This window comes from Anopheles nili, chromosome X (assembly GCF_943737925.1).
Source record: "Anopheles nili chromosome X, idAnoNiliSN_F5_01, whole genome shotgun sequence".
Lineage (NCBI taxonomy): Eukaryota > Metazoa > Arthropoda > Insecta > Diptera > Culicidae > Anopheles > Anopheles nili.
Window position 1 is genome coordinate 12,870,367 of NC_071293.1, and position 18,207 is coordinate 12,888,573.

Below are 18,207 nucleotides of genomic sequence, written 5' to 3' on the forward strand. Positions count from 1 at the left end.
TTTCTGTCGTGATTGTCACATTTCAACGTTCACTTGAGAACATTTCAAATTACTTTCTAAGCCTAGGTCAACCCTTTGTAGAAAGGCTAGAAGTAATTCGCCAAAGGCTTTCCTCAAATTGTGCAAACAACTTGCGCCACGAGATCGTCTCACAATCGGATTTGAAAGCTCCTGCGCACACTCATGTATACGTGGAAAGTGCACTGAAAATTGCCGCCATACACTGAAAGTCTTTACGGCCATAACAGAGACAGGCACTGTTATAAAGTGAACGAGAGCGTGTTACTAAGCCAATCTGAATTCGTAGCATCAACAGTCCCAAGCTAAGGCAACCTCAGGTACGACTTTTTGCACATCTGCTCCTGCAATTGCTTAAAAGCCCATTTTACACACGAGACGAATCACATTCAAAGCAGCTATGCTGTCGCTTCGTAAAATAACCAACACGCTGAAGGGCGCTGAAGCACTGGTGTGCGAGAGATCGTCGTTCCATACAACAAGTCCAAGGATAAGACAATGGAGCTCATTCATAGCGCTGTTGTGCCACAGATAGTCGTCTAATGTTTGGTCGGTATAGTGGCTTGAAACAAAATTACTGCAGAACTGAGTCATAATGTATTTATATTTTTCGACCGTAAAGAATATCGATAATATCGATAATATTTTCCTAAAGAGTGCTAGAGACCGAGATCTCTAGCACTCTTTAGGAAAAAAAAGGCCCTCAAATGATTCGTCACAGATTTTCCAGATAGTATAGAAATGATATGCATTTGATCGTTTAATACGATTGCATTTGAAAGCTTCAGCACGAACACACACATACGTGGGGAGTACAATGCAGCTCAGCATAAAACGACTCTGAAATTTTCCTCCCACGCTATCATTTCACTTTAGCATTACGGAGCAACGTTACAACATTTACAGCTGTCGTAGAGTCAGGCACTGTCACGAAATTAGCGAGAGCGTGTAACTAGCCTTATACATGAGTATGTTTCTAGCCGATTGCATTATTAACGTGTGATGCTTTGACGTGACTGCATGCTGAAGGTAGCTGTGTGTGAGAAAAAAAGTCAGCGTGAATTCGCAGCATCAAACAGCCTTAAGCTAGTATAATCCTAGGTAATTTTAAATACATATCCGCCCCATACCCTATTTTATAAGCTTTTCCTCGCAAGGGACGATTTACATTTGCAGTGACCAACGATGGAGCAAACGCCGACTTTCAACCGCGAATTGACAATAGATGAAATGAAAGTGCTAACAATTCTGTCGATTATTGATGCACATAAGGCGGTGCATGACGCCCGTTTGAATGCAACAATAACGAAAAAAGTTGAGTTGATCTTTTTGATTGAAGCATTGTTTAAATTATTTTGCTCTGATTTTAATACACTGGACGAGTTGAAATCAGTGCTACGAAAAATACTACTTGATCTATGAATTACTAACATGAGTAAGGTAGATAAAATGAATTTTGAGGTACCATTTTTTCAAATCAATAAGATCTAAAAATGCAATGAAAAAATGTATGGTCAAGCATGAATTCTGAGTTATCTTCTCCTTTCAAATAGCCCGTCTTGTTGATCGATACCACAGGTATATGTCTTATTAATATTTATAGTACTCAGATACGCATCTGAGAATATCGAGGACGTGTTAAGAAGGAGTTCAATCGTAGAACTTTCTAGAGGTGTCAACAATCCAATCCAATATTAAGGCATATAGCAGCTGTCCCGCAATATCAAAATCGGACGCAATATTCTTTTCAAGATTCATTTCCATCTGATCGATTTATTGCTACATTTGGTTGTGGCCTTTCGGAAAGCAAATGGAGCCAAGAGTGTCTAGCAGTAATTGCAGAAAGCTATAGCCAGAAACAGTTGGTGAAACTTTCGTGATTGCAAGGGCCTCTTGTCGGAAATTAAACACACCGCAATTCGCTTAATTTGAATTTTTTCCCGTTTATTAAGAGAGAAGTATGGATCTTTAGTGATTTTACAAATTTAACAACACCTATTACGCCCAACGTATTATTGAAAATTTACTATCATTACAAATCATCATCTTGGTAATTGCTTGGGGCCAGACAGAGTCGTAGCTGGTCAATTAGTCCTTTCACATGAACACGCGCGGAAAGATGAAGGTACGTCATCGCGAGAGTATTTATAGCGCCCCTTTTGGAGGCAAAAGATTTTCCATTATCGCAAGTCACCGATTTGATAGACAGCAACTCCATCGCGCTGCATGAAATTTAAGTTTCTCCTTGCCCAAGGTGTTGACCGTACAAAGGAGGGAGATTTAAGCGACAAATAAGCAAGTGAAAAAGCACGAGGCCGGAAACAATCACCAGCGAGGTGCGATCTATTGATCTTATTGATTGATGTAAAGGGATTCTGCTGTCGTCGAGACTTTTTCAAAATTAATGAACTTTTATTATGCTCTATACGTGATGTACGTGCTGTGTATGTTGTTCGTTGTTTTGAACATCTTGCATTATTAAATACTAGAACTATTTCCTTATTAAAAAAAACATGGAGTATTATATTTCACACAACGAACATGTATGGTCATATATTTAAACTAGCTGATTAACTCGATTTAATTCGGGCTATTGTTGCTTAAGGAGAACAGTCAGGGGTATTTGACGAATACTTGTGTAATACAAACATTGATGTGTCTGTTAGTCTTTCTTCAATTTCCATTTGCATTCATTCGATTCAATTAATTCCTAGATTTGTTTCAATGATCTTTCAATATCGCTACACTCATATTCTCTCGCGTTCTTGAGACTTTTAATACTATTTGCTATACCTTACCTTTTCAAAATTTCTTTATCTCATACATCCTACTTCTGTTCCCTGACCACAATATCATATCAACGATCGGAATTTATATCAAATCCTCTTTTCCCTCTCTGTTTAACAACCACCATTTCTTCTCAAACCCTTCTTGTCGTAAGAACAATTCGTTCTCACCAATATAATTTTACCCAATCTTTGGCCTTTCTGTTATTGCTCTGAAAAGCTACTGTCTATACCCATTGTTTTCCTCATCCAATCTATGGAAACACCTCTCGAATCCTTTATTTGTGTTCTTGAAATTGTGCCATCTTAACAGTGAAGCAAAATAACGCGTTGTTTCAAACATAGAGTTCATGACATTAACTTTAGCTTTTGAAAATCTTGTATTTGCTTACGCTGCCTTGCAGCAATTTTCTCTTCTGCTACACCTGTGCTATATTACACCTGTAATGCTACTCACTTTCAAAACACTGTTCCGTGATTGTAATCATTAATCTCTGCCATTTGAATTCTTAGCTCTCAAAGCTACACGCTCTCTCCTTTTTTTGTGCCTTAGAAGGACTTTTTAGTAGTCCTTTGAATATTTTCAAATCGCATTTTCTACAAAATGCAACTCAACATAGTGATTGAAAAAGGAATTTTACGGAGTTGATGCCTAACCTTATTTTGGTTTATAGCTTGAAGAATATTTTTCCTGTTCGCAAAATAGCACACGTTTTAAGTGATAACACAATAGTTGTTCAGTGGAGTTTAGTGTCTTAGTTTAAACCGATGAGTGAAGAGAGAAGAGGTGGAGGAAACTGAACCGTCTGTTGACGACTTTTGAATTTGTGAGAATATCTGTTTATTATGCAAACGGGCATCTTTATGCCCTCCATGATGTAAAAATCATTCATTGATAAATCTAAAATGAATTATTTCTAGTTTTGAACAATTTTATTAGTTTCCAGGAAACTGTATGGGTTGAATGAAGTGTACTGGCCAAATTTTAGTTAAACCGGACAACATATGTAATTTTAAGCATTTGCTTTCCGTTTGTTGAATTGTAATTCCGTTGATTTTTGTATATAGATGATTTTGTATATAAATGATAAACACTAAAACTAGTCGGACGAAATTTGTATACCTGAGTAAATATTTCAATATAAAATTATTTTGTCCCAGTTTGGTCTTTACCAGATGGTTTATACTTAACCATATATTGCATAGAGAATGATGAGAAGCGAGTATGCAAAGAGGAAATATATAGGAGCCTCCCATTCCTTTTAATACTCCTCGAGGGGTAGTTGAATGTATAAGTTAAAGTTAATTTGCGAATGAAAATGTATATGTTTAACTAACGTTATTGATTCTAAGGGGAGGGATGTGAATGTGTTGTAGCCTCCCTTTTTCTTCCATCGGAGAAGTTCAAATTTTTTATTTTTTATACAAAACATAAAATAAGCATCTGAACCAGATTTAAGAAAAATCGAAAATCGGTAATTGGACATTGATAATCACTAGAAAATATAGGAACAAAGGTAAATTTGATCTTTTTCTCGCAAAAGACTTCCAATGTTGTCCACATATTTTACAAAACATTCATGAACTATTTTTTTAATTCTGATTAAGCTCTTTCTGGATGTCAAGTGGTATGATAAAAAAAGATTCCATTAATTATAAACAAATAGTAAATAGTAAACGTTTTCATAAAGGAAACTTGTATCGTCAAATTTTAAAATGAATATAATAAACTTATGAAAAATAAAATTGACAGTTTCTACAAACTCGTTCAGAGACCCATGATAAACTTATATTGTGGAATACTTTTGAACATGGTTGAGAATTACGAAATAGAGCACTTACAAAAAGCGAAAATTATAAGGCTCTCTCTTTAGTTGTTTCTGAGATATACGATGGCAAAGTTGGAAAAGTGCAACAGAAAAAACGATTAAATTTCTGTACATTGAGCATATATGTCTAGAACGATGTATCAAACAATATTATGTGCAATATTATGTGAAACAATAGCTTCGATGTACATCGAAAAATCCATCATTTTTTCCTAAGGTTGTGTAAATTACATTGGTATTATACAAATATCATCTTACATGACAACTGGTCATTTGGTCAACATTCAACACTCTTTGTCTCGGAGGTCTCAATGTGGAAAGAGCTAAATGAATTATCAAACGAAACATTTTTTGCAGTAATGTTTTAAATTTTACCAACAGTTTACATTTATGACTCTTATGGAAATCGTGTTATTTGGCGAAAAGTGTAAGGAGCGTCGAAAGATAAATGTTTCAACAAAAATGTGAAAGTTATAAGAAGTTAGCATTGCCGTTGGGTTGTGAGTGAGATGCTAAATTTCCCATGTCATACAATTTAATGGGACCGCATCACTACGCTGACTTCGTGAATACACGGCGATGCTCATAAATGTATGTAAGGATGCAGAAAATGTAGTTACCGTTTTGTGGACAAAAATGAAATGACTTGTTGCTCACGAAACCATTTTAGATAGTCCTCGATCTCGAACGATGTTCACTGTGAAGAAAATAAAAAAATACGTATGTAGTAATATATAGGACACAGAGCAATGTTTGTTAGTAAGTTATCATGCAATTTTATACACTAGCTACAAAGCTACTTATAAAGCAAGCTACAACACCAATCTACGTGACATAACCAGGTATGAAATCGATACAGTAGAATACAATCGAACACGACGTTCGCGTCCAGAATATACACATGTAGCCATCCCTTTATATGCTGCTCGTGTACTTTTGCAACGCCATATTTTTCATCATTATCACATAGTTCATTCTCGTGTGCTTGTGTGTATGTGTAAGTGTACGTGTGATAAGTCAATTTCACCCTTGTGAGAGCTAGAAGGCCCCAGATCGTTCGTAGCCTGTATCCGGAACTGATAGTGCGTATGCGGTTTCAAACCACTTGCGGTATATGCCGTGACCGCAGGATCCACACGCTCCGGGATAAGCGCCCAAGAGCCCTCATTCTCGCGGCACTGAACCGTATAATAGCGTAACGGTGCGAACCCATCCCGTCCTGGTGTCCAGCTGAAGGTAATCTGCTCCGATTGCACCTGCGAGCGTGAGATCTGCGGTGCTGAAGGCGCCTGTGGGATCTGCCTGTTGTTGGTGGTGTACACCAGTGCCACTGCGGTCTTGCCCCAACCTAGCCGCGTCTGAGCCGTCACACTGAAGAGATAGTAACGCTCAGCGAGCAACTGTGTAGCTCGGAATGTGCGATCGGATGGTGGGAACTCCTGCGTGAAGTTAAGTGCCTGCGAGCCGTTCAACAGGTACGTGACGCGGTACGCCAGTATGGCTCCATTAGATTCATCTGGCACGTCCCAGATGATGCGTGCCATGCTGAAGGACACATCCGGGAAGGACACATTCGACGGTGCGACCCGGTGTGTCCTCTAACGTCTAAATGCGCACGGGCGGTGTACTGAGAGCGCCATTACCAAGGCGCGTGTACGCCAACACCTGGATGTCGTACTGCACGTACTTTTTCAGCTCAGTCAACGTCGCGGTGAAGGTGTAGTTGCCATTCTGATGTATCTTTTGTACCTCAGTCCACCGGACCACGATCGTCGTCGACAAAGTCGCGTTGGTTTCAACCACAACCGGGCCCATTGAAGGTACCGCCTCATGTACTCTGTATGCTTGTGTAATCCCGCCAAAACGACACTCTGTTCGGCCAACGGATCTAGCAGATTCGGTGGCACCGTCAACACCTTCATCTCCGTCTTGACCGGTTGCTCGATATCCCCGTCAGTCGGTTCGACGGCGATCTTACTGCCACCTCCAGGAGATGTTCCTCCAACACCACCAGCAGTACCACTAACACTGAGACCACTGCCTGTGGATGCTCCACCGCCCATGTTGTTGTAAACCACGATCTGGATCACGTAGTCCTTCCACGTGATCAGCTCCTGAATCAAGTAGTTGCGCTGAGCTTCGTTTGTGATATAACGATAATTACAGGGACTCGCATTGTATCCGAACAACCGGCAACAAGAATCTGCCCATTTCGGAGCTCCTCGAGCGATGGTTTCCACTGGATAATGATTTCGGTGGACGATCGAGCTGAACCGACGAACCCCCTTGGTGGGCCAGATAATGCTGTAAAAGAACATAAAGGATCAGATCAGCATCAGCACACAACAACTCACGAACAGCTGCGATCTTGTACCTTCCTATGGCTGCTTCACGACGTTGCTCAGATCGGACGGTGAACCTCGCTAAACTTTAAGCCTATATTTTTGTGAAGTAGTATCTTCTTCCTTCTGTCTTTCCCGGATCTTTCTTCCTCTTATTCTTCTTCATCTTCTTCTTCTTTTTCTTCTTTTTGCGAAACAGAGTATATCCTTCTATATTTAAATACCTCTAAGAGTCACTATTAACATATTCAAAAGATAACCAATTCTTTGTAAGCTCGACTATCTGAGGTCATATGCTTTTCAGTGAGTTTAGTTTGGGTTGTTTTCTTACACATCTTTCCGCTCGCACTCTCGCAAGGCAGTTTGATTGTTTTTATACTCGCTCTCGATTTCCAGCCTGCCTTTTTTCCAGAGCTCAACGATCTTAACAGTTCTCCCAATCGTTTCGGGGTGTAACAATATTTTTATTGTATAACATATATTTCCCATGTATTACTGATTGACAAAAATATTGACCTACTCTATTGTATAAATTATGTCATTGTTTTCAAATATGAGGAAGGCTCACTTGTTACAAAAATGCTTGTTTCAATACCAATAAAATCATTTATTATTTGTTTTCAACTATGATTAAGCCCAAGTTGATTCAAATATGCTTGTTATAATACAAATATCTATGTTCAAATATTATTAAACCTCAGTTGATATAATTATGCTTGAAAAGCATTGAACACTGTACTTGAGCTTGAAATATAATGGAATATACTAAAAGAAGTAACTCAATTAAAAAATCGGTTTATATTTCCTTCGCAGCAAACGGCGTTTAACCAAGAAACAAAGCAATATTCCAATCTTCAACCCTAAAACGCGAACAAAATTTGTTGCACGATTGTCTCAACCGCTCGCAAATCACAGAGTCAACCTCTCTGTTCAATTATTAATATACTCTGGCTCATAGAGTATGAGCTCTCAACTCCGCCGGTATCATCCAACTGACGTGAAACAGAATGCGCATGTGTCGTCATGCAATTGATTATATAAGCAACGGACAATGATGCTGGGCCTTAGATTCTTTTTACATTACTCCAAAATTCGCAGCTTATCTTACTTTCCTTTGCCTCGTCGAAATTCAATATGATCTGAGTTAGCTTTCTTATATTTTTTCGAACTACTCGTGCTCGTTCCGCTCGGTGATTATGATTAATCAACTCAATTCAACTGATGACTTCTCATCGGTAGAGATTCTACTACCCCTCATGGGCTAAAATCAAGAGCACTCAACAGAACTCAATTGTAAAATACATTATTATACAATTCAAGAATGAGAGAGACAGAGAAAGAGATACGATGGAGAGCAGCTTATCTCATGCATGGAAATAAGCTTAGCTTATGCTTATTTGCTGTTCATTTTGAGAAGTTCGATGAAATTTATCAGCAAAAATACGGATAGAGTTTTTATGAGTATTCCACAGACGAAATAATGCTGCTACTGTTTGAGGCTTTACTGAATTTTGTATTTCTGCCGCTTCTGCATACCTAAAATATGTAGTAAAACACGTCACACATGTATGAAGTAACAAACTCGTTGATCAAGTCCGAAAGGGTTACACGCCTCTCCACCAATGAGAAGTCAGCAGCTGAGCAAGCAATGAGAACATACAGCAGCAGTACGTTTATTGAAGATAAGTGAGCAACGTTTTCCATTGGTCGGCAATTTTGATTATTATTTTACCCGCTGGTGTGTTCCTAATTCAAACATCGATTACTCCATTCCTGCTACGTCCATTAACGTGATCTTGCAAACGCAGGAGATGGAAAGATGCAAAACAACCATATAACATCGCTCTAGTGAATATAAAGAATTAAAGAATTATCCATTTGCGTTTTCTTCTAACCCCATAGACATCATGTTACCTAGCCTGTAGTGAATCTATTTCTAATTTGATCGTTTTATTCGGTATCCGAAGCTATCTCAGGATAAATGTTTCCCGATCGATGAAGGCGTCTTCTAGTCCCCATCCTTTCGTATAGTGTACGCTCCCTAATCGCTTTTATTACAATTCGATGAGCTTTTGCCTTCAGGTCTGCTATTTCTTCCAGTGTAAATAAGCCGCGCACAAAACAGTGCAGAGTAGAAAGTTTGTGCAGATATTTTGTTCTCTTCTTCGTTTCGAATGCAACGATTATGTAGATCATAGCGTTATTTATTGTTATACGAGCATCGAGCCGTGCAAATTCTAACAATTGCTGTGGGTAAGCATAGTTTTGGCTATGACTCATGTTGATGTCCGAAATCTGTAAATAAAACAATTGTCAATAAATAACGATTTACAAGTTCGAGGTAGGCAAACTTACCAACAATCGCATTCGCAACGACGAACAAGAACGAAATGAATAACTTTATACGAAATTACCAGCTCCAGTTAACACAACTGATTTTCACCTGGGATGAAATGGTACGCAATGTAACGAAATACAACTTTTAGCATGCAAATGGATCTGAAAATATACAAAAATTGTATCATAGGTTTTTCATGAGGTTGCTTAGTTTGCCTAGTATTTCTCAACATACAGCTGTATGAGAAGCAGTTAATAATCTTGTCTTAAGTAAATAAAAATAATGTATATAGATACAATAGTAAAAAAAATAGTTAATAAAAAATCACAGATATGTGCTTAAATTTTGCAAGCAAAAAGGGTTAATTTTATTTTCGCGTTTGATTTTTCGATAGTGAAAAATGTTTATCTAACCCACCATGTGACATTTCCAATTATCACAAAACGTCATCGCAAGACTGAAATAGAAAAAAACGAAAGAGCAATATGACAATCCACAAGTAATGAATGTAAGCAACGCAAATCATTCATTAACAAATCGTCGACAAGAAAGGAACTTACAGTAGTATGTATCGCAGACCTAAAAAATATTATTGCCCAAGTAAGTATCATTAAAAACCGCTTCTCGTTACAGTGAAGCTCATAGTGAACGTTTTGTGACATTAATTTCTTTTCGTGTAGTCAATTTACAGAAAAAATGTAGATATTGTGCAAGATACCTCCATCATAAATGCCTAGACTGCCGCAATTTGCAAGAGGAGCGTCAGTGCGACGCTGTTTACATTTTCTATCGGCATAGTCGGCAAGTGGTAAGTATCTTTTGTCTCCATTTCCTCTGGAAATCGTATCTAAAGCTTTTTTTTTTCTTTCTGACTCTAGGCAATCTGGGCTCATCGCCACTGCTACGAAAATAATCGTAGCCATAACCCTTCACAATAAAAAAAAAGAAATAAAATAAAATTTTTTTTTCAGAGTAAGCTAGGCGGTAATTATTCTTTTGCATGATGGAGTATGAGCTGCGAAAGAAAATAACCTTTGCGACTGTAGATTTTCTATATGGGTAAGGAAATTTCTAGCAAGGCCAAGAAAAAGCCTTGGGAGTGAACCCCTAGCCCCAGTGAACCCCTGGGAGTAAATCTCTCTTTAGGGGATATAGGGGCTGAACCGTAGCGTTCGCCTTCAATGTTTTTTGTCCGTACAGTTGCTTGAAATAAAACTACTGCAGAATTGAGTCGTAATGTATTTATATTTTTCGACCGTAAATAATATTTGTGTACATTATTTCAACGATTTGTTCAGCTGTAATATTTTTTTGCTATTTTGAAAGTCAAATAATCTAGCTTATATCAACATTGGAATCCAGAAATCTTCCTTGGTTTTTAGAAACATATTAACAACGTTGTATACGAAATTGATCAGATTTTTACACGGACACTGTTTGCCAATCAAGGCATATATCAACATTGTTTCCCTCTCTAACATAAAGGTTGAACCTGCTCACTTATGGCCTATGCTTATGCTTTCTAGCCAACATAGGGCAACATAAAAGGGGCCATGAAATTTGCTCCGCGAAAACAAACTCTCTTCGTGTTTGTTACTTCCAAACTTCATCAAGCTTCTCTTTGCCATTAACAACAGCAATGGAGTTGGTTTCCTTTGCTGTTACAAACGACTCACCTTAGAACATTTAAGACCTCTCGCTCTTGCGTTCCTTTTATAATAGCTAAACCAAACATCACCTGAATACAGCTGCAGCTCTCGATTTACAACGCATGTGCAGTCAACCTAAACTGCTCTACCTTTGGGCGTGCTCCGAATCTACCACTGCAGAAAACAACCATCAACAGTTGAGGAGTTACAAACGAGAAACACAAAAACAGTAATCAACATATTTCAAATGTTTAATGTTATCTGCCTTTACAAACTTGTTTTGATCTGTTTAGCGATGATACTGTTCCGGTTCTTCCAAACTCATAAGTTAAATTAAGTCTAAACTATTCAAGCCTAACCATAAACGTGAGGCTATAATTAAATATTTTGTAGATTCAGGAAATGCGTAATAACTACCCATCGAATACAATATATTATTAGATACTAATAAATTAATTTAATATATATATATATATATATATATATATATATATATATATATATATATATATATATATATATATATATATATATATATATATATATATATATATATATGTATGCAATGATTTTTTATTTATTTATGCCTATGGTCGCGCTTCAATGTTGGTTGTGACCGATTCGCACCAAACTTGGCATATATTTGTATGATGGTCTCGAATTAGGGATTTGATTTTTATGGTTTTAGAACCTCCCAAAAAGCGGGCTCCCTTACAACCTCATTTCTTGAATATTCACTTAACAACTGATGCCCAATTTATCTGAAATTTGGTACATAGGCGTTTCATTACTTACAACTAAGACTGGCGAAGTTTCAACTCTCTATGATAAACAAAGGGAGGCTCCCATACAACCCTCCATAAAAAAGCTATGTTGTTCACTTAAAATTACAAGACACAAATCTGGCCGAAATTTAGAACATATGCTTCTTTTTATATGTTGCAAAAGAGTCCAAAGTTTCAACCACCCCGCTCAAGAAATAAGCGGGGCATCCATACAACCTGTCCGTCGAAAAAGTCTATTATTTTCGCCAAAAGTACAACCGATGACAGATTTTTCGGCAATACGGTAAACATGCTACTTTCAACTTTTTGGAGCAAAACCGAAAGCATCCGTTACACCGACGAAATAGGGCATCTTCTGTACCACTCTACCTCTACCCCTATTAGCTCTACATCAATTATGAAACAATATGTATGCCTTTTAATAGCTTTAAAAAATTCAGATGATGACCTATTTGTCTGAACATGTTTTATAAGTCTTTTTGTAAAGAAGCCAAACCTTCCTGTCCCCTGCAAAATACAAAAGTTTCATATACACATTGTCATCTGATTTGTCCTAAATATTGCGTATGCGCTTCTTAAAACTATCTATTGTATAAGTATAAGTTTCTGTGAAGAAGTATAAGTTTTCCAGTTTCCAGCTAAAAGGGGATATGGTATAGTTTTTCATCACAAAATATTCACTTAAGAGAACAAATGTCGTCAAAATCAACTCAAATGTTATCACCGAATACAAATTGTTTTAAAATTTTAGTTCTACAAATGAGGATCAAATGATTGTCCCTGCTTCTAAACCAAAGAAAAAATTTTGATAAATACGGCTTTTAATTCGATTGAAACTTGATACAAATGCATCTTACTGTTCATAACGCGACGTAGATTCATACACGCCGTTGGGAAACAAAGAGGAGTTTCCACAGAGCCACCTGTCTGTATCTGTACCAACAAAATGTTTCGATCATAGCAATAAAGACGATTCTTCTTTCACAAAATGTTTAGTAGTGAAGTTTCTGTTCCCTAACCGAAGAGAAACAAAAGCTCCTATTCATGCTCCTCCTGATAGAGTGTTGGAAAATATGATCGAGCACACCAATCGTGACTTATTTAAAGGAAATGAGGAAAAAAAGTCCTTAAAAGTTCATACTTACTGCAGGGGAGCAAATGAGTGGGACGACATTCAATTCATATTCGCAAAATTGGAAAAAAATGTTAGAACATAATATGTTGTCTAATTATACAAAAACTTTGCATGTTCGCTTAAACATAGTACATGCAAGAAGTAGCAAAGTATGAGCTTCCTCAATGCGGAAATGGGGCATAAGAGAGCTCTTACAGTCCTCACTTCCTGGAATGTTCAAAACACGTTTAGCGATAGAAATGTTTTTTTTTTTTTCATTTAAACCAGAGACTTTTACATCATGAAGGGAAAATGAATGGTCGTTTGCGGAATAAAAGAAATTCACAAAAATGTAATGCCGCCATCCAGCAGTTCAGTTTCCTGCAATTCTTCACCAATTAAATTAGACACTAATCTCGCGATGTATGTCAGAATATAAATGTGCAAAATATTCTTCGTCATATAGATATAAATAACGCTATACGTTTTTTCCGTATGATTCCAGTTTTAATTTTGAAGAGTTGCGTAGGAAATATGGTTGAAGTAAACAGAATTAAGTTTAGTTTACAGAGAGTGATCATTACATATACGGAATGGCGTTTTGAAAAAGAACTGCTATATAGGTGAATAATAAAGGAAAAAAGGACAATTGTATCCAGGTAGTATGAATGATGAATTAAGCGTATACGAAAGAAAACTAGAAAAAATGTCAACGTCATGCATGCTTTGGATGTAACAACGTGTTTGTTTTCCTTATTGCTATGTAGAGGGATTGATATGACGGGTCCAAGAAAAATTATAATGGACCAAAAGGGTGTTTCGAAAGGGTGGATGTGGAAAACACCAGGCATAAACAAAAGCTTTTATATATTTTATGACGTGCAAAAGGCCATAGATTAGGCAGAAACATTTTGACAAGAACGGGTTTATCATACTAAACGAAAAATATGTACAGAAATGACTGTTGTGTAAAAACAAGAGAAGAGAAGATTTGATATAAATTTTTTTCTTGGGTAGCTGAAATGACTAAAAGAGTAGATTTGTTAAAAAAGGAGTTCAAGATAGTTTGAAAAAGCATAGTATAGCTATTTGAAAAATGTGTTTCAAAAGCTCCAGAGAAAGATGAATGAAACGAAATAGTAAACCTCGGGAAATTGGGTTTATCAGTTAGTTTGTAATATATTTATACAAACAATTTCAGGAATTGTTGAATCAGTTCTTTTATCGAAATATAAATTAGTAATCATGGATAAGAAATAGTAATTTGTCAAATAAAAGGGAAATCGACAGCGAAGACTATATAGACTCTGTTTCATGTGCGGTAATGGTTTGCAGCTTTGTGAGCTGGACGACGATCCCATGGAGCTGTACGCCCATTACCACCCGTCTTGTATGTACGTTCGATTTATCAAGTACAGGGATAATCTACGGGCGAGTTCGCGCTGATGACTAAATGCCAGCTTTTTTGTTGTTTTTTATATCAAATTAAAGCTCAAATAGACCTAAAAAAAAACTTGTGTTGCTTGGATATGTTTGACTTGAGGTGGGAGAAAATTTGAGACAATGATCGTGACTTCGATGTTCGCTTCCGGTGAAAATCGTGCAACCTACATCCCACTCTAAAACATCCCGGGGCTGTCACATTCCACTCTACGTACCTGTGTATACGAATTACGTGAGTTAAAGAGGTCGATGGAGCCTGCGAAAACTCACTTACAGTATCTTGCATAAGGGTACACTCAGGGAAACTTTATTTCACCACTCGTTTCTGTCGTGATTGTCACATTTCAACGTTCACTTGAGAACATTTCAAATTACTTTCTAAGCCTAGGTCAACCCTTTGTAGAAAGGCTAGAAGTAATTCGCCAAAGGCTTTCCTCAAATTGTGCAAACAACGTGCGCCACGAGATCGTGCACTGAAAATTGCCGCTATACACTGAAAGTCTTTACGGCCATAACAGAGACAGGCACTGTTGCAAAGTGAACGAGAGCGTGTTACTAAGCCAATCTGAATTCGTAGCATCAACAGTTCCAAGCTAAGACAACCTCAGGTACGACTTTTTGCACATCTGCTCCTGCAATTGCTTAAAAGCCCATTTTACACACGAGACGAATCACATTCAAAGCAGCTATGCTGTCGCTTCGTAAAATAACCAACACGCTGAAGGGCGCTGAAGCACTGGTGTGCGAGAGATCGTCGTTCCATACAACAAGTCCAAGGATAAGACAATGGAGCTCATTCATAGCGCTGTTGTGCCACAGATAGTCGTCTAATGTTTGCTCGGTATAGTGGCTTGAAACAAAATTACTGCAGAACTGAGTCATAATGTATTTATATTTTTCGACCGTAAAGAATATCGATAATATCGATAATATTTTCGACCGAGACCGAGATCTCTAGCACTCTTTAGGAAAAAATAAGGCCCTCAAATGATTCGTCACAGATTTTCCAGATAGTATAGAAATGATATGCATTTGATCGTTTAACACGATTGCATTTGAAAGCTTCAGCACGAACTCACATATACGTGGGGAGTACAGTGCATTACGGAGCAACGTTACAACATTTACAGCTGTGGTAGAGTCAGGCACTGTCACGAAATTAGCGAGAGCGTGTAACTAGCCTTATATATGAGTATGTTTCTAGCCGATTGCATTATTAACGTGTGATGCTTTGACGTGACTGCATGCTGAAGGAAGCTGTGTGTGAGAAAAAAAGTCAGCGTGAATTCGCAGCATCAAACAGCCTTAAGCTAGTATAATCCTACGTAATTTTAAATACATATCCGCCCCATACCCTATTTTATAAGCTTTTCCTCGCAAGGGACGATTTACATTTGCAGTGACCAACGATGGAGCAAACTCCACCTATCAACCGCGAATTGACAATAGATGAAATGAAACTGCTAACAATTCTGTCGATTATTGATGCACATGAGGCGGTGCATGACGCCCGTTTGAATGCAATAATAACGAAAAAAGTTGAGTTGATCTTTTTGATTGAAGCATTGTTTAAATTATTTTGCTCTGATTTTAATACGCTGGACGAGTTGAAATCAGTGCTACGAAAAATACTACTTGATCTATGAGCTTTTAACAGAGTTTTAGATTACTAACATGAGTAAGTTAGATAAAATGAATTTCGAGGAACCATTTTGTCAAACCAATAAGATCTAAAAATGCAATGAAAAAATGTATGGTCAAGCATGAATTCTGAGTTATCTTCTCCTTTCAAATAGCCCGTCTTGTCGATCGATACCACAGGTATATGTCTTATTAATATTTATAGTACTCAGATACGCATCTGAGAATATCGAGGACGTGTTAAGAAGAAGTTCAATCGTAGAACTTTCTAGAGGTGTCAACAATCCAATCCAATATTAAGGCATATAGCAGCTGTCCCGCAATATCAAAATCGGACGCAATATTCTTTTCAAGATTCATTTCCACCTGGTCGATTTATTGCTACATTTGGTTGTGGCCTTTCGGAAAGCAAATGGAGCCAAGAGAGTGTCTAGCAGTAATTGCAGAAAGCTATAGCCAGAAACAGTTGGTGAAACTTTCGTGATTGCAAGGGCCTCTTGTCGGAAATTAAACACACCGCAATTCGCTTAATTTGAATTTTTTCCCGTTTATTAAGAGAGAGGCATGGATCTTTAGTGATTTTACAAATTTAACAACACCTATTACGCCCAACGTATTATTGAAAATTTACTATCATTACAAATCATCATCTTGGTAATTGCTTGGGGCCAGACAGAGTCATAGCTGGTCAATTAGTCCTTTCACATGAACACGCGCGGAAAGATGAAGGTACGTCATCGCGAGAGTATTTATAGCGCCCCTTTTGGAGGCAAAAGATTTTCCATTATCGCAAGTCACCGATTTGATAGACAGCAACTCCATCGCGCTGCATGAAATTTAAGTTTCTCCTTGCCCAAGGTGTTGACCGTACAAAGGAGGGAGATTTAAGCGACAAATAAGCAAGTGAAAAAGCACGAGGCCGGAAACAATCACCAGCGAGGTGCGATCTATTGATCTTATTGATTGATGTAAAGGGATTCTGCTGTCGTCGAGACTTTTTCAAAATTAATGAACTTTTATTATGCTCTATACGTGATGTACGTGCTGTGTATGTTGTTCGTTGTTTTGAACATCTTGCATTATTAAATACTAGAACTATTTCCTTATTAAAAAAACATGGAGTATTATATTTCACACAACGAACATGTATGGTCATATATTTAAACTAGCTGATTAACTCGATTTAATTCGGGCTATTGTTGCTTAAGGAGAACAGTCAGGGGTATTTGACGAATACTTGTGTAATACAAACATTGATGAGTCTGTTAATCTTTCTTCAATTTCCATTTGCATTCATTCGATTCAATTAATTCCTAGCTTTGTTTCAATGATCTTTCAATATCGTTACACTCATATTCTCTCGCGTTCTTGAGACATTTAATACTATTTGCTATACCTTACCTTTTCAAAATTTCTTTATCTCCTACATCCTACTTATGTTCCCTGACCACAATATCATTCAACGATCGGAATTTATATCAAATCCTCTTTTCCCTCTCTGTTTAACAACCACCATTTCTTCTCAAGCCCCTCTTGTCGTAAGAACAATTCGTTCTCACCAATATAATTTTACCCAATCTTTGGCCTTTCTGCTATTGCTCTGAAAAGCTACTGTCTATAGCCATTGTTTTCCTCATCCAATCTATGGAAACACCTCTCAAATCCTTTATTTGTGTTCTTGAATTTGTCCCACCTTAACAGTGAAGCAAAATAACGCGTTGTTTCAAACATTGAGTTCATGGCATTAACTTTAGCTTTTGAAAATCTTGTATTTGCTTACGCTGCCTTGCTGCAATTTTCTCTTCTGCTACACCTGTGCTATATTACACCTGTAATGCTACTCACTTTCAAAACACTGTTCCGTGATTGTAATCATTAATCTCTGCCATTTGACTTCTTAGCTCTCAAAGCTACACGCTCTCTCCTTTTTTTGTGCCTTAGAAGGACTTTTTAGTAGTCCTTTGAATATTTTCAAATCGCATTTTCTACAAAATGCAACTCAACATAGTGATTGAAAAAGGAATTTTACGGAGTTGATGCCTAACCTTATTTTGGTTTATAGCTTGAATAATATTTTTCCTGTTCGCAAAATAGCACACGTTTTAAGTGATAACACAATAGTTGTTCAGTGGAGTTTAGTGTCTTAGTTTAAACCGATGAGTGAAGAGAGAAGAGGTGGAGGAAACTGAACCGTCTGTTGACGACTTTTGAATTTGTGAGAATATCTGTTTATTATGCAAACGGGCATCTTTATGCCCTCCA

General features: G+C 37.4%; 1 protein-coding gene across 1 annotated transcript in view; it reads right to left on the bottom strand.

Moving 5' to 3' along the window:
- Positions 1 to 6,238: 6,238 nt before the first annotated feature.
- LOC128728994 (protein sidekick-like) overlaps positions 6,239 to 18,207 on the bottom strand; it is an 85,505-nt gene continuing 73,536 nt past the window's right edge. Inside the window, 4 exon segments of the mRNA XM_053822644.1 lie at positions 6,239 to 6,470; positions 6,518 to 6,770; positions 6,824 to 6,937; positions 9,192 to 9,270. Of these exon segments, the coding sequence (XP_053678619.1) occupies positions 6,239 to 6,470; positions 6,518 to 6,770; positions 6,824 to 6,937; positions 9,192 to 9,270 (678 nt within the window).